The sequence below is a fragment of the Tachyglossus aculeatus genome (assembly GCF_015852505.1).
Source record: "Tachyglossus aculeatus isolate mTacAcu1 chromosome 12 unlocalized genomic scaffold, mTacAcu1.pri SUPER_6_unloc_1, whole genome shotgun sequence".
NCBI lineage: Eukaryota > Metazoa > Chordata > Mammalia > Monotremata > Tachyglossidae > Tachyglossus > Tachyglossus aculeatus.
This window is the reverse complement of record NW_024044828.1, coordinates 19,961,089-19,986,074: the sequence shown is the minus strand read 5'-3', so window position 1 is coordinate 19,986,074 and position 24,986 is coordinate 19,961,089. Positions and strand designations below refer to the sequence as shown.

Below are 24,986 nucleotides of genomic sequence, written 5' to 3'. Positions count from 1 at the left end.
GCTGGGCTGGGCTGGGGGCGGGGCCTTGGGTTACAGGAGGAGAGGAATTAGCCGGTTGGAGCCAGTCCTAGGCTCCCAGGGCTGGGGGAGAGCACCGTGACCTTTGACCCTTGACCCCTGCACCACCCTGGAGATGGGGTCTCGGGCCTCCACCCTGCTGCGCGACGAGGAGCTGGAGGAGATCAAGAAGGAGACCGGCTGTGAGTCGGGGGGGTCTTGTTCTTTTGGGAGGGGGTGACCCTGGGGAAGGGCTCAAGGCGTTTACTACTACTATCATCATCATCAATCGTATTTATTGAGCGCTTACTATGTGCAGAGCACTGTACTAAGCGCTTGGGAAGTACAAATTGGCAACATCTAGAGACAGTCCCTACCCAACAGTGGGCTCACAGTCTAAAAGGGGGAGACAGAGAACAAAACCAAACATAATAACAAAATAAAATAAATAGAATAGATATGTACAAGTAAAATAAATAAATAAATAGAGTAATAAATATGTACAAACATATATATATTATATATACTAATAGTAATGATGGCATTTATTAAGCGCTTACTATGTGCAAAGCACTGTTCTAAGCGCTGGGGAGGTTACAGGGTGATCAGGTTGTCCCACGGGGGGGCTCACAGTCTTCATCCCCATTTTCCAGATGAGGGAACTGAGGCCCAGAGAAGTGAAGTGACTTGCCCAAAGTCACCCAGCTGACAATTGGCGGAGCCGGGATTTGAACCCATGACCTCTGACTCCAAAGCCCGGGCTCTTTTCCATTGAGCCACGTTGCTTCTCCTACTACTACTAGTAATCTCCTCCTACTACTAATAATGATAATAATAATAATGGCATTTAATAAGCGCTTACTATGCGCAAAGCACTCCTTTATATATGTTTGTACGTATTTATTACTCTATTTGTACCTATTTATTTTATTTTGTTGATATGTTTTGTTGTCTGTCTCCCCCTTCTAGACTGTGAGCCCGCTGTCGGGTAGGGGCCGTCTCTAGATGTTGCCAACTTGGACTTCCCAAGCGCTTAGTCCAGTGCTCTGCGCACAGTAATAATAATAATAATGATAGCATTTAGCAGTAAGCGCTCAATAAATACGATTGAATGAATGAATGAATAATCCCGGCTCCTCCACTTGTCAGCTGGGTGACTTTGGGCAAGTCACTTCACTTCCCTGTGCCTCAGTTCCCTCATCTGTAAAATGGGGATGAAGACTGCGAGCCCCCCGTGGGACAACCTCTTCACCTTGTACATATTTACTATTCTATTTATTTTATTTTGTTAATATGTTTTGTTTTGCTGTCTGTCTCCCGCTTCCAGACTGTGAGTCCGCCGTCGGGTAGGGACCGTCTCTATCTGCGGCCAACTTGTACTTCTCAAGCGCTTAGTACAGTGCTCTGCACACAGTAAGCGCTCAATAAATACGATTGAATGAATGAATAATCCCGGCTCCGCCACTTGTCAGCTGTGTGACTTTGGAAGCAGCGTGGCTCAGTGGAAAGAGCCCGGGCTTTGGAGTCAGAGGTCACGGGTTCAAATCCTGGCTCTGCCAATTGCCTGCTGTGTGACCTTGGGCAAGTCACTTCACTTCTCTGGGCCTCATGAGATTCCTTCATCTGTAAAATGGGGGTTAAGACTGTGAGCCCTCCCCCGTGGGATAACCTGATCACCTTGTAACCTCCCCAGCGCTTAGAACAGTGCTTTGCACATAGTAAGCGCTTAATAAATGTCATTATTATTATTATTTGGGCAAGTCACTTCACTTCTCTGTGCCTCAGTTCCCTCATCTGTAAAATGGGGATGAAGACCGTGAGCCCCACGTGGGACAACCTCATCATCTTGTCCATATTTACTATTCTATTTATTTTATTTTGTTAATATGTTTTGTTTTGCTGTCTGTCTCCCCTTTCTAGACTGTGAGCCCGCTGTTGGGTAGGAACCGTCCCTGTGTGTTGCCGACTTGTACTTCCCAAGCGCTTAGTACAGTGCTCTGCTCACAGTAAGCGCTCAATAAATACGATTGAATGAATGTTCTAAGCGCCGGGGAGGTTGCAAGGTGATATTTGTTAATCAATCAGTCGTATTTATTGAGCGCTTACTGTGTGCAGAGCACTGGACTAAGCGCTTGGGAAGTACAAGTTGGCAACATAAGTGCCAAGTGTTAAGTGCTTACAATGTGGAAAGCACTGTTTTGATGTCTGTCTCCCCACTTCTAGACTGTGAGCCCGGTGTGGGCACAGACTGTCTCTCTTTATTGCTGAATTGTACTAATAATAATAATGATGGCATTTATTAAGCACTTACTATGTGCAAAGCACTGTTCTAAGCGCCAGTGAGGTTGCAAGGTGATATTTGTTAAGTGCTTACAATGTGCAAAGCACTGTTTTGATGTCTGTCTCCCCACTTCTAGGCTGTCAGCCCGGTGTGGGCAGAGACTGTCTCTCTTTATTGCTGAATTGTAATACTAATAATAATGATGGCATTTATTAAGCGCTTACTATGTGCAAAGCACTGTTCTAAGCGCTGGGGAGGTTGCAAGGTGATATTTAAGTGCTTACAATGTGCAAAGCACTGTTTTGATGTCTGTCTCCCCAATTCTAGACTGTCAGGCCGGTGTGGGCAGAGACTGTCTCTCTTTATTGCTGAATTGTACTAATAATAATAATGATGGCATTTATTAAGCGCTTACTATGTGCAAAGCACTGTTCTAAGCGCCGGGGAGGTTGCAAGGTGATATTTGTTAAGTGCTTACAATGTGCAAAGCACTGTTTCGATGTCTGTCTCCCCACTTCTAGACTGTCTCTCTTTATTGCTGAATTGTACTAATAATACTAATGATGGCATTTATTAAGCGCTTATTATGTGCAAAGCACTGTTCTAAGCGCCGGGGAGGTTACAAGATGATCAGGTTGTCCCACGGGGGGCCTCACAATCTTAATGCCCATTTTAGAGATTAGAGAAGCAGCGTTGCTCAGTGGGAAGAGACCGGGTTTGGGAGCCAGAGGCCATGGGTTCGAATCCCGGCTCCGCCACTTGTCAGCTGTGTGACCTTGGGCAAGTCACTTAATTTCTCTGAGCCTCAGTTCCCTCATCTGTAAAATGGGGATTAAGACTGTGAGCCCCACGAGGGACAACCTGATCACCTTGTATCCCCGCCAGCGCTTAGAACAGTGCTTTGCACATAGTAAGCGTTTAACAAATGTCATTATTATTATTATTATTATTATTATTTTACAGATGAGGTCACTGAGGCACAGAGAAGTGAAGTAACTTGCCCAAAGTCACACAGCTGATAGTTGGCGGAGTCGGGATTTGAACCCTTAACTTCTGACTCCAAAGCCCGGGCTCTTTCCACTGAGCCATGCTGCTTTTCTTCTTACTATGTTTGTTAATAATAATAATGACAATAATAATGATGGAGGTATGTGTTTAAGCGCCTACTATGTGCCAAGCACTGTTCTGAGCGCTGGGATAGGTATAAGGTAATGAGGTTGGACACAGTCTCTGCCCCACATGAGGCTCACAGTTTTCATCCCCATTTTACAGACAAGGGAACAAAGAGAAGTAAGTGACTTGCCCAGGGTCACATAGCAGACAAGTAGTGGAGTAGGGATTTGAACCCACGACCTCCTGACTCCCAAGCCCGGGCTCTTAATAGTAATAACGATAATAATGGCATTTATTAAGCGCTTACTATGTGCAAAGCACTGTTTTAAGCGCTGGGGAGGTTACAAGGTGATCAGGTTGTCCCACGTGGGGCTCACAGTCTTAATCCCCATTTTCCAGATGAGGTCACTGAGGCACAGTGAAGTGACTTGCCCAAAGTCACTTCACAAACACAGAGAAGTGACTTGCCCAGGATCACATAGCAGACAAGTAGTGGAGTCGGGATTTGAACCCACGACCTCCTGACTCCCAAGCCCGGGCTTTTAATAGTAATAATGAGAATAATGGCAATTATTAAGCGCTTACTATGTGCAAAGCACTGTTTTAAGCGCTGGGGACGTTACAAGGTGATCAGGTTGTCCCACGTGGGGCTCACGGTCTTAATCCCCATTTTCCAGATGAGGTCACTGAGGCGCAGAGAAGTGAAGTGACTTGCCCAAAGTCACCCAGCTGACTGTTGGCGGAGCCAGGATTTGAACCCATGACTTCAGACTCCAAAGCCCGGGCTCTTTCCACTGAGCCACGCTGCTTCTCCACTAGGTCAAGTAATATTAATCAATCAATCAGTCGTATTTATTGAGCGCTTACTGTGTGCAGAGCACTGTACTAAGCGCTTGGGAAGTCCAAGTTGGCAGCATATAGGGACGGTCCCTACCCAACAGTGGGCTCACAGTCTAGAAGGGGGAGGCAGAGAATGATAATAATGGTATTTGTTAAGCGCTTTCTATGTGCCAGGCCCTGTGCTAGGTGCTGGGGCAGACCCAAGCTAAGCAGCAGCAAACAGATTTATTATTATTAATTAATTAAGCGCTCAATAAATACGATTGATGATGATGATGATGAATTAATTATTAAGATAGGTTGGACGCGGACCCTGCCCCTCACGGGGTTCGCAGTCTTAGTCCCCATTTTACAGATGAGGGACCGAGGCCCAGTGAAGCGAAGTGATTTGCCCAAGGTCACACAGCAGACAAGGGGCAGGGGCAGAATTAGAACCCAGGTCCTGCTGAGTCCCAAGCCGGGGCTGTATCCGCCAGGCTGTGCCGCTTCTCTTCCCCTGCCACAATAAATAAAAATAAAAATACAGCCTAACTAAACACCACCTCTTCCCCATGCCCTTTGGAGCTTGCCTAGAAATGGCAGAAGAACAGATTGTCAGAACCATTGCCAAATGTGCCAAAAAAAAATAAAAACCACTCCCCAAAACTGGTAGATTCTCGTCTGGTGTAGAATCGGGGTCTCCCGGAGCCAGAGCTGATCCAGTGCTATTAATCAGTGGTATTTATTGAGCGCTTACTATGTGCAGAGCACTGTACCAAGCGCTTGGGAGAGCATCGTGCCACGGAATGAGCAGACACCTTTCCCTGCCCATAAGGAGTCTATCATCTATTATCAGAGAAGCAGCGTGGCTCAGTGGAAAGAGTCAGAGGTCACGGGTTCAAATCCCGCCTCTGCCGCTTGTCGGCTGTGTGGCTTGGGGCAAATCACTTCACGTCTCTGTGCCTCAGTTACCTCGCCTGTAAAATGGGGATTAAGATTGTGAGCCCCACGTGGGACAACCTGATCACCTTGTATCCTCCCCAGCGCTTAGAACAGCGCTCTGCACACAGTCAGCGCTCAATAAATGCGATTGAATGAATGAATGAACAGTGCTTTGCACGTAGTAAGCACTTAACAAATACCACAAGTATTATTATTATTATCTAGAAGGGGATAAATGGGCAGAATTAGATTTCGGGGCCAACTCTGAAGAGAAATCATGGTCTATTGGAGGACGCCCCCCATTCTCCCTCCAGACTGCAAGCTCGTTGTGGGCAGGGAATGAGTCTGTTGTATTGTCCTCTCCTAAGCGCTTAGGGCAACGCTCTGCACCCAGTAAGTGTTCAGTAAATAGGACTGCCTGATTTCCTTCAGCTTACACTTCAAGAGAAAGTTGTGATTTTAGACTGTGAGCCCACTGTTGGGTAGGGACTGTCTCTATATGTTGCCAATTTGTACTTCCCAAGCGCTTAGTACAGTGCTCTGCACATAGTAAGCGCTCAATAAATACGATTGATTTGCTCATTTGACTTTGCAAGCCACGAAAATTCATTTACTATGCAAATCAATTGACTTCTGGCCTAGGGGTTAACAATAGTTAGAGGACTGGGTGTCTTCCAGATAGCCTGGGGTGAATTTGTGCCAGGAACCAGGCCTCTGCAGACCCATCTCAGTCAATCAGCTGTTTATTGAGTGCTTAGTTTGTGCAGAGCACTGTACTAAGCGCTTGGGAGAGAACAGCACTACATAGTCGGTAGACAGGGTCTGTGTCCATAAGGAGCCCGAGGTCTAGAGGTCAAAGCCACTCAGTTTTAGGGGGAAAAAAAGGAATTTAATCTCAATCATCACTGTTGGGTAGGGACTGTCTCTATATGTTGCCAACTTTTACTTCCCAAGCGCTTAGTACAGTGCTCTGCACACAGTAAGCGCTCAATAAATATGATTGATTGATTAGCTGGGCCCTGGAACACACTGGTGTAGGATTTGTGCTTTCGGTGTTCAGATGGTTGGGTGCATTTAGTGCTAACGCAGAAGCAACTAGCTGATCGGGGGGGTGTTGAGTTCGATCAGTCGGTGGTATTGAGCGCTCAGTATGGGCAGAGCACTGTAGTACGCACCTGGGAGAGTGTGATGCAACAGAATTCACTTTGCCAGGACAGTGCACACCTGCTAGAATGCTGGGGGCTGTGTGATGATGACGACGGCATTTGTTAAGCGCTTACTATGTGCCGAGCACTGTTCTAAGCGCTGGGGGAGATACTAGGTAGTCAAGTTGTCCCACGTGGGGCTCACAGTCTTAATCCCCATTTTACAGATGAGGGAACTGAGGAAGTCAAGTGACTTGCCCCGAGTCACACAGCTCATCGGTGGCGGAGCCGGGATTAGAACCCACGACCTCTGACTCCCAATTCCGGGCTCTTTCATCATCATCAATCGTATTTATTGAGTGCTTACTGTGCGCAGAGCACTGTACTAAGCGCTTGGGAAGTCCAAGGTGGCAACATCTAGAGACAGTCCCTACCCAACAGTGGGCTCACAGTCTAAAAGGGGGAGACAGAGAACAAAACCAAACATACTAACAAAATAAAATACTGAGCCACGCTGCTTACACAACCTTCCAAAAATGTAGCAGGACAGACGGTGGAGCTGGTAATAATAATATTAATATTAATAATAAAATAATAATAATAATAATAATAATGATATTTGCTAAGCCCTTACAATGGGCCAGCACTGTACTAAGTGAGCTAATCAGGGGGGACAGAGTCCCTGTCTCACACGGGGCCCATAGTCAATTCAATCGTTTCGAAGCTTTAAGAGAAGAATCAAGAGAAGCAGCGTGGCTCAGTGGAAAGCGCCCGGGCTTTGGAGTCGGAGGTCATGGGTTCAAATCCCGGCTCCACCAATTGTCAGCTGGGTGACTCTGGGCAAGTCACGTCACTTCTCCGGGCCTCAGTGACCTCATCTGGAAAATGGGGATTAAGACCGTGAGCCCCCCGTGGGACAACCTGATCACCTTGTAGCCTCACCATTGCTTAGAACAGTGCTTTGCACATAGTAAGCACTTAATGCTATTATTATTATTATTATTATTGTCAGCTGTGTTACTTTTCGCAAGTCACTTCACTTCTCTGGGCCTCAGTGACCTCATCTGGAAAATGGGGATTAAGACCGTGAGCCCCCCGTGGGACAACCTGATCACCTTGTATCCTCCCCAGTGCTTAGAACAGTGCTTTGCACATAGTAAGCACTTAATGCTATTATTATTATCATTATTATTATTATTGTCAGCTGTGTTACTTTGGGCAAGTCACTTCACTTCTCTGGGCCTCAGTGACCTCATCTGGAAAATGGGGATGAAGACCGTGAGCCCCCCGTGGGACAACCTGATCACCTTGTATCCTCCCCAGTGCTTAGAACAGTGCTTTACACATAGTAAGCACTTAATAAATGCTGTCATTATATTATTATTATTATTATTAATCGTATTAAGTGCTTACTGTGTGCAGAGCGGGGAGAAGGGGTGTTGAAGCCTCACTGTCCAGATGAGGAAACTGAGGCACAGTGAAGTGACTTGCCCAAGGTCAAACAGCAGGCGAGTGGCAGGGGTGGGATTAGAACCCAGGCCCGAACTCTTTCCACTAGGCCATGCTGCTGCTCCCTTCCCCTTCCTCCCATCCTCAGTTGGAGAAGAATTGTTTCAATCCTCCACCTTGATCGCCAACCAAGGCAGGTACGGGTGGAAGGAGCAGTGCGGCTTAGTAGAAATAGCCCAGGCCTGGGAGTTAGAGGACCTGGGTTCTAATCCTGGTTCCGCCACCTGTCCGCTGTGTGACCTTGGGTAAGTCACTTCACTCCCTGCCTCACTTCCCTCATCTGCAAATGGGGATAAGACTGTGAGCCCCATGTGGGACTGGGACTGTGTCCAACTTGACCAGCTTGTATAATAATAATAATAATAATGATGGCATTTATTAAGCGCTTACTATGTGCAAAGCACTGTTCTAAGCGCTGGGGTGGATACAAGGTGATCAGGCTGTCCCACGTGGGGCTCACAGTCTTCATCCCCATTTTACAGATGAGGTAACAGGCTCAGAGAAGTTAAGTGACTTGCCCAAGGTCACACAGCAGACATGTGGTGGAGCCGGGATTTGAACCCATGACCTCCGACTCCAAAGCCCGGGCTCTTTCCACCGAGCCACGCTGCTTCTCCTCAGCGCTTAGTACAGTGCCCGGCCTTCCCTCATCTGTCAAATGGGGGTTAAGACTGTGAGCCCCATATGGGACTGGGACTGTGTCCAACTTGACCAGCTTGTATAATAATAATAATAATGATGGCATTTATTAAGCGCTTACTACGTGCAAAGCACTGTTCTAAGCACTGGGGTGGATACAAGGTGATCAGGTTGTCCCACATGGGGCTCACAGTCTTAATCCCCATTTTACAGATGAGGTAACAGGCTCAGAGAAGCTAAGTGACTTACCCAAGGTCACACAGCAGACATGTGGTGGAGCCGGGATTTGAACCCATGACCTCCGACTCCAAAGCCCGGGCTCTTTCCACCGAGCCACGCTGCTTCTCCTCAGCGCTTAGTACAGTGCCTGGCCTTCCCTCATCTGTCAAATGGGGATTAAGACTGTGAGCCCCATATGGGACTGGGACTGTGTCCAACTTGACCAGCTTGTATAATAATAATAATAATAATGGCATTTATTAAGTGCTTACTATGTGCAAAGCACTGTTCTAAGCGCTGGGGTGGATACAAGGTGATCAGGTTGTCCCACGTGGGGCTCACAGTCTTCATCCCCATTTTACAGATGAGGTAACAGGCTCAGAGAAGTTAAGTGACTTGCCCAAGGTCACACAGCAGACATGTGGTGGAGCCGGGATTTGAACCCATGACCTCCCACTCCAAAGCCCGGGCTCTTTCCACCGAGCCACGCTGCTTCTCCTCAGCGCTTACTACAGTGCCCGGCCTTCCCTCATCAGTCAAAAGGGGATTAAGACTGTGAGCCCCATATGGGACTGGGATTGTGTCCAACTTGACCAGCTTGTATCTACCTCAGCGCTTAGTACAGTGCCTGGCACATAGTAAGCGCTTAAAAATCATTTATCCAGGAAAAAAAAAAAGTGTACTCTTCGGGTGAATCCGAAAGTTGGTTTTGGGCCAGTCAGGCCAACATTTCGCGGTGAAAGTGTATTCCGGCCGTATTGGAGGCCTCTTTCGGTGGGGGAAAGGTGAAAAGATTAGAGGCAATATTACTATTACTCACTCCCGGCCCCGCATTTTAGGGTGGGGTGCGTTGTGTAGATGATGATGGTTTTTGTTCAGCGCCGACTATGTGCTAAGCGCTGGGTTGTGTCGATCTGCTCGATCTTTTTAATAGGGGTCTTTAACGGGACATTTCTCCTTAAGGTGAAATCGAGGTTCCCCCCCTCGAAATCCCATAGCACATAGTGAAATGGATATTAGACTGCGAGCCCCATGTGGGACAACCTGATAATAATAATAATAACAACAACAATAATAATAATAATGGCATTTATTAATAATAATAAGAATAGTAATGATGGCATTTATTAAGCACTTACTATGTGGAAAGCACTGTTCTAAGCGCTGGGAGGATACAAGGTGATCAGGTTGTCCCACGTGGGGCTCACAGTCTTAATCCCCGTTTTACAGATGAGGGAACTGAGGCTCAGAGAAGTTAAGTGGCTTGCCCAAGGTCACACAGCAGACATGTGGTGGAGCTGGGATTTGAACCCATGACCTCTGACTCCAAAGCCTGGGCTCTTTCACGCTTACTTTGTGCCAAGCACTGTTCTAAGCACCGGGGAGGTTACAAGGCGATCAGGTTGTCCCACGTGGGGGGCTCACAGTCTTCATCCCATTTTCCAGACGAGGGAACTGAGGCCCAGAGAAGTGAAGTGACTTGCCCAAAGTCACACAGCTGGTAAGTGGCGGAGCCGGGATTTGAACCCACAACCTCCGACTCCCAAGCCCGGGCTCTTTCGACTGAGCCACGCTGCTTGTAACCTCCCAAGCGCTTATAACAGTGCTTGGCACATAGTAGCCGCTTAATACATGCCATTCTTCATCAATCATATTTATTGAGCGCTTACTGTGTGCAGAGCACTGTACTAAGCGCTTGGGAAGTACAAATTGGCAACATATAGAGACAGTCCCTACCCAACAGTGGGCTCACAGTCTAAAAGGGGGGAGACAGAGAACAAAACCAAACATACTAACAAAATAAAATAAATAGACTAGATATGTACAAGTAAAATAAATAAATAGAGTAATAAATACGTACAAACATATATACATATATACAGGTGCTGTGGGGAAGGGAAGGAGGTCATTACTATAAATACCATTGATTAATTGATTGATTTTTGGGGGCAACTACTGCTCTGAAAAAAGGAAAGTCCCCATGCTTAGATACCTAGCATATGCACATCCAGAAAACTGGGTTACCAAATTTTTGGTTGTGATCAACATTTAGAGGGGTGTGCTATCTATATTCAAGTCACTATGTATATATGTTTGTACATATTTATTACTCTGTTTATTTTACTTGCACATATTTATTCTATTTAATTTTGTTCATATGTTTGGTTTTGTTGTCGGTCTCCCCCTTCTAGCCCGTGAGCCCGCTGTTGCGTAGGGACCGTCTCTATATGTTCATTCATTCATTCAATCATATTTATTGAGCGCTTACTCCACCTTGTACTTCCCAAGCGCTTAGTAAGCGCTCAATAAATACGATTGAATGAATGAATAGCACTTAAATCCCATTTTTAAGTGGCTGCTGTGTGCAGGGAGCTCTACTGAGAGCCTAGGAAAGTATAATATTTTAAATAAATAAATTTGTTCTCTGTCTCCCCCTTTTAGACTGTGAGCCCAATGTTGGGTAGGGACTGTCTCTATATGTTGCCAATTTGTACTTCCCGAGCGCTTAGTACAGTGCTCTGCACATAGTAAGCGCTCAATAAATACGATTGATGATGATGATTATAATATGGCAGTTATATTGGTTGAGCGCTTACCGTGCGCAGAGCCGCCCCGTCCTAAGCGCTTGGGAGAGCACACTGGACCAACCTAACGGACACATTCCCTGCCTGTAACAAGCTTACAGTCTAGAGGGGGAGCCTGGAATTAGTATAAATAAATCAAATTACAGATACGTAACGCCGCAGAGTTGGCCTTGAAAATAGGAAACGCCTCCTGGAGCTCCTTTTCAATCAATCAATCGTATTTATTGAGCGCTGACTGTGTGCAGAGCACTGGACTAAGCGCTTGGGAAGTCCAAGTTGGCAACATATAGAGACGGTCCCTACCCAATATTGGGCGGTGTGGAGGAGGTGACGAAAACTAATTTGGGATATTCCCGGGGCTGGGCGAACTCATTTCGTTTAAGTGAATTAAAATCTGACCTAACGAGCGTCGCCTTTGGAAAAAGGGAGGAGGCTCTTCCGTGGGAAATAGCGGCAGTGATCAAAATTAAGAATAATCAATCAATCAATCGTATTTATTGAGCGCTTACTATGTGCAGAGCACTGTACTAAGCGCTTGGGAAGTACAAATTGGCAACACTATTGTTGGCAATAGTACTATTGCAATTGGCAATAATACTAGTATTGTACTAGAGAAGCAGCGCGGCTCAGTGGAAAGAGCCCGGGCTTTGGAGTCAGAGGTCATGGGTTCGAATCCCAGCTCCTCCACGTCTGCTGTGTGACCCTGGGCAAGTCACTTCACTTCTCCGAGCCTCAGTTCCCTCATCTGTAAAATGGGGATGAAGACTGTGAGCCCCACGTGGGACAACTCGATCACCTTGCGTCCCCCCCAGCGCTTAGAACAGTGCTTTGCACATAGTAAGCGCTTAACAAATGCCATCATTATTATTATTATTAATTATTATTATTATTATTATTATTATTTACAGGTTTTCTGTGGGCTGAGCGCTGTACTAAGACACTAGTGGAGCTTAGGGTCTGAAGAGCAGGGACAACAGCCAGTCTATAAGCAGTGTGGCCTAGTGGCCTGGGAGTTAGAAGGTCTTGGGTTCGAATCCCGGCTCCGCCACTTCTCTGCCGTGTGACCCTGGCCAAGTAACTTCACTTCTCTGGGCCTCAGTTATCTCATCGGTAAAGTGGGGATGGAGACCGTGAGCCCCACGTGGGACAGGGACTGTGTCCAACTTGATTGGCTTGCAATCCCCCCCCACCCCCAACCCGCAGCGCTTAGTACAATGCCTGGCACATAGTAAGCGCTTAACAAATACCGTCGTGTATTCGAGTGGCCTTTGAAACGTCAATCGTGTTATTTCGAGAACACCACGGAAGTGCTAGCCTATATTTATATAAAATCACAGCAGGATCACACGTTCGTTCCTGAGGACCTGCCCCATTTTTTTTTCCCAACACGTGGACGGAAGTTTGGCTCTGGAATGCAGGGCAGCGGAGGGGCACCCCTCAGCGTGGCTCAGTGGAAAGAGCCCGGGCTTTGGAGTCAGAGGTCATGGGTTCAAATCCCGGCTCCGCCAGTTGTCATCTGGGTGACTTGGGGCAAGTCATTTCTCTGGGCCTCAGTTCCCTCATCTGTAAAATGGCGATGAAGACTGTGAGCCCCCCGTGGGACAACCGGATCACGTTGTAACCTCCCCAACGCTTAGAACAGTGCTTTGCACATAGTAAGCGCTTAATAAATGCCATTTTTATTATTATTCTCCACATTTTTCCCCCCTCCCCACCCTTCCAGTAGAGTTCTGGTGGTGATTGCTAGACATCTACAGACTAGCTCGTGGTGGGCAGGCACTGTGTTTGTTTTTGTACACTCCCGAGCTCTTAGTACAGTACGCTACATACCTGTATATATGTTTGTATGTATTTATTACTCTATTTTATTTGTACGTATTTATTCTAATTATTTTATTTTGTTAACATGTTTTGTTTTGTTCTCTGTCTCCCCCTTCTAGACTGTGAGCCCACTGTTGGGTAGGGACTGTCTCTATATGTTGCCAACTTGTAATAATACGATGGCATTTATTAGGCGCTTAAAATGTGCAAAGCACTGTGCTTGTACTTCCCAAGCGCTTAGTACAGTGCTCTGCACACAGTAAGCGTTCAATAAATACGATTGAATGAATGAATGAATAGGAGAAGCAGGATGGCTCAGTGGAAAGAGCATGGGCATTGGAGTCAGAGGTCAGAGGTTGGTTATGTTGCCAACTTGTACTTCCCAAGCGCTTAGTACAGTGCTCTGCACACAGTAAGCGCTCAATAAATGCGATTGATGATGGTGAGGTCATGGGTTCAAGTCCCGACTCCACCAATTGTCAGCTGTGTGACGTGGGCAAGTCACTTAACTTCTCTAGGCCTCAGTTCCCTCATCTGTAAAATGGGGATTAAGACTGTGAGCCCCATGTGGGACAACCTGATCACCTTGTATCCTCCCCAGCGCTTAGAACAGTGCTTTGCACATAGTAAGCGCTTAGTAAATGCCATTATAAAAAAAATAGGCGCTCAGTAAATGCGATTGAATGAATAAATGAGGGGGGATGAGCAGGGACAGAGGCCGGGCAGAAATGGGTGGAAGAAAAAGAGGAAGACTAGCAGAAAGGGAAAACTAGAAAGGAAAGAAGGGGGATGAGGAGGTGGACAGGCAGAGAGAGATGGGAAGAGGGCCAATCAATCAATCAATCGTATTTATTGAGCGCTTACTGTGTGCAGAGCACTGTACTAAGCGCTTGGGAAGTCCAAGTTGGCAACATATAGAGGCGGTCCCTACCCAACAGTGGGCTCACAGTCTAAAAGGGGGAGACAGAGAACAAAACCAAACATACTAACAAAATAAAATAAATAGAACAGATATGTACAGGTAAAATAAATAAATAAATAGAGTAATAAATCTGTACAAACATCTATACATATATACAGGTGCTGTGGGGAAGGGAAGGAGGGAAGATGGGGGGGTGGAGAGGGGGACGAGGGGGCCAGAGGAGGCTGCGAGACAATGGAAGGAACGGAAGAGAAATGGGGACAAAGGGTTCTGGGAAAAGAAAGAGGAGTGGAGGAGGAGAGAAACCCTAGAGCGAGAAGGAAATGAAAGGAATAAATGAGTGGAGAAAGATGAGGAGAGAGAGGGAAAGTCTGAACAGAAGTCAGGGAAAGGGGAGAGGGGGAAAAAAGATTCCAACCTAATAAAGTTATCTCTTATCTACCCCAGCTCTTAGAACAGCACCACATAGTAAGCGTGTAAAAGATACCATTATTATGATTACAGGAGAGATAATTGTGGTATTAAAGCACTTACTGCGTGCCAAGCACTGTACTAAGCACTGAGGTAGAGAAGCGGCGTGGCTCAGTGGGAAGAGCACGGGCTTTGGATTCAGAGGTCATGGGTTTGAATCCTGGCTCTGCCAATTGTCAGCCGTGTGACTTTGGGCAAGTCACTTCACTTCTCTGGGCCTCAGTTACCTCATCTGTAAAATGGGGATTAAGACTGTGAGCCCCACGTGGGACAACCTGATCCCCTTGTATCCCCCCCAGCGCTTAGAACAGTGCTTTGCACATAGTAAGCGCTCAATAAATACGAATGAATGAATGAATGAATGTTGGGTAGGGACTGTCTCTCTATGTTGCCAACTTGGACTTCCCAAGCGCTTAGTCCAGTGCTCTGCACACAGTTAGCGCTCAATTAATAGGATTGATGATGATGATGATGATTACAAGAGAGATAATAATTGTGGTATTAAAGCACTTCCTGCGTGCCAAGCACTGTACTAAGCGCTGAGGTAGTTGCTGAGGTAGTTCTTTTAGACTGTGAGCCCACTGTTGGGTAGGGAATGTCTCTATGTGTTGCCAACTTGGACTTCCCAAGCGCTTAGTCCAGTGCTCTGCACACAGTAAGCGCTCAATAAATACGATTGATTGATTGCAAGCGGTAGAGAAGCAGCATGGTGTAGTGGGTAGAGTTAGGAGTTAGGAGGTCAGGGGTTCTAATCCCGGCTCCGCCACCGGTCTGCTGTGTGACCTTGGGCAAGTCGCTTCACTTCTCTGGGCCTCAGTTACCTCATCTGGAAAATGAGGATTGAGACTGTGAGCCCCACGTGGGACGGGGACTGTGTCCAACCCGATTTGCTTGTCTCCACCTCGGCGCTTAGTACAGCGCTTAATAAATACCATAATTCTTCTAGACTGTGAGCCCACTGTTGGGTAGGGACTGTCTCTATACGTTGCCAGCTTGTACTTTCCAAGCGCTTAGTACAGTGGTCTGCACACAGTAAGCGCTCAATAAATACGATTGATTGATAATTATTATTATTTTTACGATAACCAGGTCCCACATGAGGCTCACGATCTAAGCAGGAGGGAGAACGGGTGTCGAATCCCCATTTTTGCAGAGGAGGCCCAGGGAGGCGAAATGACTTGCCTGAGATCACACAGCAAGTCCGTGGCAGGGCCGGGATTAGAACCCAAGTCCTCTGACTCTCGGGGCCCCGGGCCCTTTCCATCAGGCCACGCTGCACCTCAGCTGGGAAGAGAAAATGGAGGGAAGCATCCAGTTGCCGGGAAGTATAATTGGTTTTAATGCAGTAACTCTGGATCGATCGGTGGCATCATCATCATCAATCGTATTTATTGAGCGCTTACTGTGTGCAGAGCACTGTACTAAGCGCTTGGAAAGTACAAATTGGCAACATGTAGAGACAGTCCCTACCCAACAGTGGGCTCACAGTCTAAAATCCACATCTACCTTTGCCCCCTCCTCGTGAACTTGAACCCCTGAAAAATCGCATTACTCATTCGGGTAGAAGGTCACCCGAGGCTTGGGAGCTTGCCCTTTGGCTACTAATCTTGCAAGTTGGGCAACCTTCTCGGCTAAGCTATGTCCTGGAGTGGAGCTCTTTTCAGGCTGTTATAATAATAGTCACTGGCCTTCTTGCCCCAGGTGAGGAATAATAATAATAATAATGGTATTTAAGTGCTTACTATGTGCAGGTGAGGAATAATAATAATAATAATGGTAGTTATTAAGTGCTTACTATGTGCAGGTTAGGAATAATAATAATAATAATAATGGTAGTTGTTAAGTGGTTACTATGTGCAAAGCGCTGTTCTAAGCCCTGGGGGATACAAGGTGATCAGGTGGCCCCACGTGGGGTTTACAGTCTTAATCCCCATTTTACAGATGAGGGAACTGAGGCATGGAGAAGGTAAGTGGCTTGCCCAAGGTCACACAGCTGACAAGCGGCGGAGCCGGGAATCGAACCCACGACGTCTGACTCCCATCCCGTGCTCTTTCCACTGAGCCACGTTGCTCCTCTATGCTAAGGGAGGAATAAAAGAGGTTAATTCACATATTTTACTACCTCCGGGTCCCTCTAGGAGCTTTATTTATTTACTTTTATGGTATTTGTTAAGTATTTATATGGGGTAGATACAAGCTAATCAATCAATCGTATTGAGCGCTTACTATTTGCAGAGCACTGTACTAAGCGCTTGGGAAGTACAACTTGGCAACATATAGAAACAGTCCCTACCCAACAGTGGGCTCACAGTCTAGAAGGGAGAGACAGAGAACAAAACCAAACATATTAATAAAATAAATAGAATGGATATGTACAAGTAAAATAAATAGAGTAATAAATATGTACAAACAAATATACATATATACAGGTGGTGTGGGGAAGGGAAGGAGGTAAGACGGGGGGATAATAAATGCCATTATTATCCCTTCTAGACTGTGAGCCCACTGTTGGGTAGGGACTGTCTCTCTATGTTGCCCATTTGTACTTCCCAAGTGCTTAGTACAGTGCTCTGCACACAGTAAGCGCTCAATAAATACGATTGATGATGATTGATGATGATGATGATGGGATCGGCGACCGAGCTGTTGCCCGGTGACCCAGTTGGCGCTGGTTCCGGGCATCGTCCGGCGTGGACAGAGGTTTCAGGCCTTGGCAGGCCCCGGGCTGGGTCAGATCAGCTGACGCCCTCTGAAAGTTGAACTCTGCTCCGAGATCGCCGCTCTTAACCCCGAGAAGAGTGGAGTTTACCCAGTCCCCAAAGGAGTGGTCGGAAGCAGATTTTTTTTTTTTTAATAGCATTTATTCAGCGCTTACTATGTGCAAAGCACTGTTCTAAGCACTGGGGAGGTTACAAGGTTCTCAGGTTGTCCCACGTGGGGCTCACAGTCTTAATCCCCATTTTACAGATGAGGTCACTGAGGCACAGAGAGGTTAAGTGACTTGCCCAAAGTCACACAGCTGACAATTGGTGGAGCCGGGATTCGAACCCATGACCTCTGACTCCAAAGCCCGGGCTCTTTCCACTGAGCCACGCTGATTCTTGTGGCTCTAGTTCATTCATTCATTCATTCATTAGTATTTATTGAGCGCTTACTGTGTGCAGAGCACTGGACTAAGCGCTTGGGAAGTACAAGTGGTCAACATATAAAGACGGTCCCTACCCAGCAATGGGCTCACAGTCTAGAAGTGTCCCAGAGGTAATAATAATAGTAATAATAATGGCATTTATTAAGCGCTTACTATGTGCAAAGCACTGCTCTAAGCGCTGGGGAGGTTACAAGGTGATCAGGTTGTCCCACGGTAGGGGGGCTCACAGTCTTCATCCCCATTTTCCAGATGAGGTAACAGAGGTCCAGAGAAGGGAAGTGACTTGCCCCAAGTCACCCAGCTGACAAGCGGCAGAGCCGGGATTTGAACCCCTGACCTCTGACTCCAAAGCCCGGGCTCTTTCCACTGAGCCACGCTGCTTCACCTTAGTGATAAAACCTCTAATAATCAATCAATCAATCGTATTTATTGAGCGCTTACTGGGTGCAGAGCACTGTACTTAGCACTTGGGAAGTCCAAGTTGGCAACATCTAGAGACAGTCCCTACCCAACAGTGGGCTCATAGTCTAAAAGAGAACAAATAATAATAATAATAAGGATGATGATATTTGTTAAGCACTTACCATGTGCCAAGCGTTCATTCATTCATTCGATCGTATTGAGCGCTTACTCTGTGCAGAGCACTGTACTAAGCGCTTGAGAAGTGCAAGTTGGCAACTGTAAGCACCGTTTTCAACACTGGGGCAGATACAAGGAAGCAGCGTGGCTCAGTGGAAAGAGCCCGGGCTTTGGAGTCAGAGGCCGTGGGTTCAAATCCCGGCTCCGCCACTTGGCAGCTGGGTGACTTGGGGCAAGTCACTTCACTTCTCTGGGCCTCAGTTCCCTCATCTGTAAAATGGGGCTGAAGACTGTGAGCCCCTCGTGGGACAACCTGATTACCTTGTATCTACCCCAGCACTTAAAACAGTGCTTTGCCCATAGTAAGCGCTTAACAAATACCAACATTATTATTATTATTATTATACAAAGTCATCAGGTTGTCCCCCGTGGGGCTCACAGTCTTCCTTCCCATTTTACAGCTGAGAGAACCGAGGCACAGAGACATGGGACAACCTGATCACCTTGTAACCTCCCCAGCGCTTAGAACAGTGCTTTGCACATAGTAAGCGCTTAATAAATGCCATTATTAAGGTAGCTTGCCCAAGGTCACACAGCAGACAAGTGGCAGAGCCGGGATTAGAACCCACGTCCTCTGCCTGCCAAGCCCGTGCCCTTTCCACTAAGCCCCACTGCTTTCCTTGCTAATAATAATAATAATAATAATGATGGCATTTGTTAAGCGCTTACTATATGCAAAGCACTGTTCTAAGCGCTGGGGGTGGATACAAGGCGATCAGGTTGTCCCGTGTGGGGCTCACAGTCATCACCCCCATTTTACAGATGAGGTCACTGAGGCTCCGAGAAGTGAAGTGACTTGCCCAAGGCCACACAGCAGACACGTGGTGGAGCCGGGATTCGAACCCATGACCTCTGACTCCAAAGCCCGGGCTCTCTCCACTGAGCCACGCTGCTTCTCTGGAGGGGCGAACCTGATCATATATTTTAAAAATCCCCGTATTGTGTCCCGCCGAGTCTTCCTTGGGCACCGATTAAAAGCCGCAGCTCAGGATTAAGCATCAAACTGATAAAAAAAAAAATCACTTTATTACATTCGCGAAGCCCTTCATTTCATCCGTCTTTTTTAGGGGGGGGATTCGGGCAATGGGGCAGGAGAGGCCCCTGTTTTTATTTGCACATTCCCAGGAAATACACACCCTCTGGAAAGTTTTGAGGCCACAGCTGGGAGCTACTGCCTGAAACCTTAGAACCTGCCGCAACCTGAAATCTAGCCGCATTTCCCTAAAAAAATTCTTCCTCCAAACCCTCGCTTGAAGGCCCCTTGATTGAATCCGTTCAGTAATCCGAATGCTTTACTGAGCGACTTCTGTATGCAGAGCACTGCAGTAAAGCGTTTGGGAGCGTGTAATTGTTGGTGGTGTGACCTTGGACAAGTCACTTCACTTCCGGGCCTGTTACCTCAGCTACAAAATGGAGATTGAGACTGTGAGCGCCACGTGGGTCAGGGACCGTATCCACCCCAGCGCTTAGTACAGTGCCTGGCATGTACAGTGCCCATCTTACCTCCTTCCCTTCCCCACAGCACCTGTATATATGTTTGTACATATTTATTACTCTATTTTACTTGTACCTATCTATTCTATTTATTTTATTTTGTTAGTATGTGTGGTTTTGTTCTCTGTCTCCCCCTTTTAGACTGTGAGCCCACTGTTGGGTAGGGACTGTCTCTAGATGTTGCCAATTTGTACTTCCCAAGCGCTCAGTACAGTGCTCTGCACGTAGTAAGCGCTCAATAAATACGATTGATGATGATGATGATGTATGCCATTAACCTTAAAATATTCAACCCCATTTGCTTGTATCCACCCCAGTGCTTAGTACAGTCTGTGAGCCCACTGTTGGGTAGGGACTGTCTCTATATGTTGCCAACTTGTACTTCCCAAGCGCTTAGTACAGTGCTCTGCACACAGTAAGCGCTCAATAAATATGATTGATTATTAAGTGCTTACTGTGTGCCAAGCACTGTTCTAAGCACTGGGGGAGGTTACAAGGTGATTAGGTTGTCCCCGGGGGGCTCACAGTCTTCATCCCCATTTTACAGCCCAGGCTCTTTCCACTGAGCTACGCTGCTTCTCCGCTGCTTTATTCATTTAAATGAATAAATAGAGTAATAAATGCGTACAAGCATATATACGTCTATACAGGTGCTGTGGGGAAGGGAAGGAGGTAAGATGGGGGGAATGGAGAGGGGGATGAGGGGGAGAGGAAGGAAGGGGCTCAGTGTGGGAAGGCCTCCTGGAGGAGGTGAGCTCTCAGTAGGGCCTTGAAGGGAGCAAAGGGAATAAAGGGGAATAAAGGGAGCAAGCAAGGCTATTCCCTGAAGGCCTCCCAGGGCAGTTGAGAGTTGAGCAGGGCTGGGAAAGTGGGGTGAGTTGGAAGACCTGTATATCTGTTTGTACAAATTTATTACTCTATTTATTTATTTTACTTGTACATATCTATTCTGTTTATTTTGTTAGTATGTTTGGTTTTGTTCTCTGTCTCCCCCTTTTAGGCTGTGAGCCCACTATTGGGTAGGGACTGTCTCTATGTGTTGCCAACTTGTACTTCCCAAGCGCTTAGTCCAGTGCTCTGCACACAGTAAGCGCTCAATAAATATGATTGATTGAGGGGGAGAGGAAGGAAGGGGCTCAGTGTGGGAAGGCCTCCTGGAGGAGGTGAGCTCTCAGTAGGGCCTTAAAGGGAGCAAGGGGAATAAAGGGAGCAAGCAAGGCTATTCCCTGAAGGCCTCCCAGGGCAGTTGAGAATTGAGCAGGGCTGGGAAGGGGGGGTGAGTTGGAAGACCTGTATATATGTATATATGTTTGTACATATTTATTACTCTATTTTACTTGTACATATCTATTCTCTTTATTTTATTTTGTTAGTATGTTTGGCTTTGATCTCTGTCTCCCCCTTTTAGACTGTGAGCCCACTGTTGAGTAGGGACCGTCTTTATGTGTTGCCAACTTGGACTTCCCAAGCGCTTAGTCCAGTGCTCTGCACACAGTAAGCGCTCAATAAATACGATTGATTGAGGGGGAGAGGAAGGAAGGGGCTCAGTGTGGGAAGGCCTCCTGGAGGAGGTGAGCTCTCAGTAGGGCCTTAAAGGGAGCAAGGGGAATAAAGGGAGCAAGCAAGGCTATTCCCTGAAGGCCTCCCAGGGCAGTTGAGAGTTGAGCAGGGCTGGGAAGGGGGGGGTGAGTTGGAAGAGTGGGAGCTGGGGTGTGGTGGGACGATCAATCAATCAATCGTATTTATTGAGCGCTTACTGTGTGCAGAGCACTGGACTAAGCGCTTGGGAAGTCCAAGTTGGCAACATAGAGAGACAGTCCCTACCCGACAGTGGGCTCACACTCTAAAAGGGGGAGACAGAGAACAAAACCAAACATACTAACAAAATAAAATAAATAGAATAGATATGTACAAGTAAAATAGAGTAATAAATATGTACAAACATATATACAGGTGCTGTGGGGAAGGGAAGGAGGTAAGATGGGGGGATGGAGGGGGGACGAGGGGGAGAAGGGGGTTGGGAGGGAGAAAGCCGCCCATTTGGAAACTATGGGGCCCAGGGGAGCCCTGCCTCAGTTGGGAAGGGCCCATTAACCTTTTGTCTTTTGTCTTTTGTCTTTTGTTTGCAGTTTCCCACAGTCAGATCACCCGCCTGTACAGCCGATTCACCAGCCTGGACAAAGGGGAGAATGGGACGCTCAGGTAGGTGGGGCCCCCCTCTCTTTGTCCCCCAAAAGAGACTCTCAGGTGACCTCTCTCTGCCTCCCACCCTGTGGTTGACGACCAGTCGGTGAGTGGTATGTATTGAGCACTTTTGTGCCGAGCACCTCATTAAGTGCTTGGAAGAGTCCAATAAACTCCCTGCCCTGAAGGACAATGGACAGTACTAGAATATGTAAGGAAGTGCTTCTGAGTTGGGGGGTAGAGTGAGCGCTTAGGGGTGGGGACCCAAGGGCAGAAGCGGCAGTGTGACCTTGGGCAAGTCACTTCACTTCTCTGGGCCTCGGTTATCTCATCCGTAAAATGGGGATTCAGAGGGTGAGCCCCATGCTGGGCAGGGATTGTGTCCAACCCGATTAGCTTGTATTCATTCATTCATTCGTTCAATCGTATTTATTGAGCGCTTGGAAGAGTCCAATAAACTCCCTGCCCTAAAGGAGTTTACACTCTAGCCGGGGGCATTACAATGGACAGTACTAGAATATGTACAGAAGTGCTTCTGAGTGGGGGGTAGAGTGAGCGCTTAGGGGTGGGGACCCAAGGGCAGAAGCCGCAGTGTGACCTTGGACAAGTCATTTCACTTCTCTAGGCCTCCGTTATCTCACCTGTAAAATGGGGATTAAGAGTGTCAGCCCCATGCTGGACTGGGATTGTGTCCAACCCAATTAGCTCGTATTCATTCGTTCATTCATTCAATCGTATTTATTGAGCGCCTACTGTGTGCAGAGCACTGGACTAAGCGCTTGGGAAGTCCAAGTTGGCAACATCTAGAGATGGTCCCTATCTAACAGTGGGCTCACAGTCTAGAAGGGGGAGACAGACAACGAAACAAAACATATTAACAAAATAAATAGAATAAATATGTACAAGTAAAATAAATAGAGTAATAAATATGTACAAAAATGTATACATATATACAGGTATCGTATCCACCCCAGGGCTTAGTGCAGTGCCTGGCATGCAGTAATAATAATAATAATGATGGTACTTGTTAAGCGATTACTATGGGCAAAGCACTGTACTAAGCGCTGGGGAGGTTACAAGGTGATCAGGTCCCACGGGGGGCTCCCAGTCTTCATCCCCATTTGACGGATGAGGTCACTGAGGCCCAGAGAAGTGAAGTGACTTGCCCAAGGTCACCCAGCTGGCAATTGGGAGCCGGGGTTTGAACCCACGACCTCTGACTCCAGAGCCCAGGCTCTTTCAATCAATCAATCAGTCGTATTTATTGAGCGCTTACTGTGTGCAGAGCACTGTACTAAGCACTTGCGAAGTCCAAGTTGGCAACATCTAGAGACGGGCTCTTTCCAGAGAAGCAGCGTGGCTCAGTGGAAAGAGCCCGGGCTTTGGAGTCAGAGGTCACGGGTTCAAATCCCTGCTCCGCTGATTGTCAGCCGGGTGACTTTGGGCGAGTCACTTCACTTCTCTGTGTCTCAGTTATCTGTAAAATGGGGGTGAAGACTGTGAGCCCGCTGTGGGACAACCTGATCACCTTGTAACCTCCCCAGCGCTTAGAACAGTGCTTTGCACATAGTAAGCGCTTAATAAATGCCATTATTATTATTATTATTATTTCCACCGAGCCACGCTGCTTCTCTAATAATGATGGTAGTGATACCGTCCCGGGACTTCAGCCGCCTGCCCGTCCCACCGCGGGCGAGGCGGTGCGGGCCCGCGGCCACGCTCTGGTTAACGTAGTCCGGGGAGGCCACCAAACCCGTCGGTCCGGCGGCTGATCCGGCCGGAGGCGCTGACGGGAATTAACCGGATGGTTGCCAGACCTCCCTGCCGCCAGCCAGCCGGAGCGGGCCCCGCTGAGCCCGCTGTCGGGTAGGGACCGTCCCTATATGTTGCCAACTTGTCCTTCCCAAGCGCTTAGTCCAGTGCTCTGCACACAGTAAGCGCTCAATAAATACGATTGATTGAATGAATGAATGGTCTACCCGAGGCTGCGTCTTCCAGCGGGCATTTCCGCTCCCTCCCTTGACGCTGGGCACCTTCCTCTCCAGCGAAAGGAGCGGGAGGGTGTGGCAAGCGCTTAGTACAGTGCTTTGCACACAGTTAATGCTCAATAAATTCATTCAATCGTATTTGTTGAGTGCTTACTGTGTGCAGAGCACTGTACTAAGCGCTTGGGAAGTACACGTTGGCAACATATAGAGACTGTGAGCCCACTGTTGGGTAGGGACTGTCTCTATGTGTTGCCAACTTGGACTTCCCAAGCGCTTAGTACAGTGCTCTGCACACAGTAAGCGCTCAATACGATTGATGATGATGATGTAGAGACGGTCCCTACCCAACAGTGGGCTCACAGTCTAGAAATAAATATGATAAATAGAAATAAATATGAATGGCAAGAGGAGCTCTTTTTTTAAAAAAAAATGGTGTTTCTTAGGAGCGTACTATGTGTTAAACACTGTTCATAGTGCTGGAGGAGATCATTCAATCGTATTTCTTGAGCGCTTACTGTGTGCAGAGCACTGTACTAAGCGCTTGGGAAGTACAAGTTGGCAACATATAGAGACGGTCCCGACCCAACAGTGGGCTCACAGTCTATACAAGTGAATAATAAAAATAATAATGATGGCATTTATTAAGCGCTTACTATGTGCAAAGCACTGTTCTAAGCGCTGGGGAGGTTGCAAGGTGATCAGGTTGTTCCATGGGGGACTCACAGTCTTAATCCCCATTTTACAGATGAGGTCACTGAGGCGCAGAAGTGTCTTGCCCAGAGTCACACAGCTGACAGTTTGTGGAGCTGGGATTTGAACCTCGGCCTCCGAAGCCCGTGCTCTTTCCACCCCCTATTCTGTCCCCCGTGGAGCTCACAGTCTAAGTACTGAGGCCCAGAAAAGTGAAGTGACTGGTCCAAGGTCACTCAATCAATCAATCAATCATATTTATTGAGCGCTTACTGTGTGCAGAGCACTGTACTAAGCACTTGGGAAGTACAAGCTGGCACTCAGCAGGCAAGCGTTCTAAGCCGGGATTAGAACCCAGGCCCTGGCTCTTCACTAGACCC

At 47.3% G+C, this 24,986-nt stretch overlaps 1 protein-coding gene across 1 annotated transcript in view; it reads left to right on the top strand.

Annotated features, from left to right (window-relative positions):
- Positions 1-24,986, top strand: part of CHP1 (calcineurin like EF-hand protein 1) — a 36,581-nt gene continuing 11,595 nt past the window's right edge. Inside the window, exons 1-2 of the mRNA XM_038741174.1 lie at positions 1-200; positions 21,874-21,946. Of these exons, the coding sequence (XP_038597102.1) occupies positions 134-200; positions 21,874-21,946 (140 nt within the window). The 5' untranslated portion in view covers positions 1-133. The remainder of the gene's footprint in view (positions 201-21,873; positions 21,947-24,986) is intronic.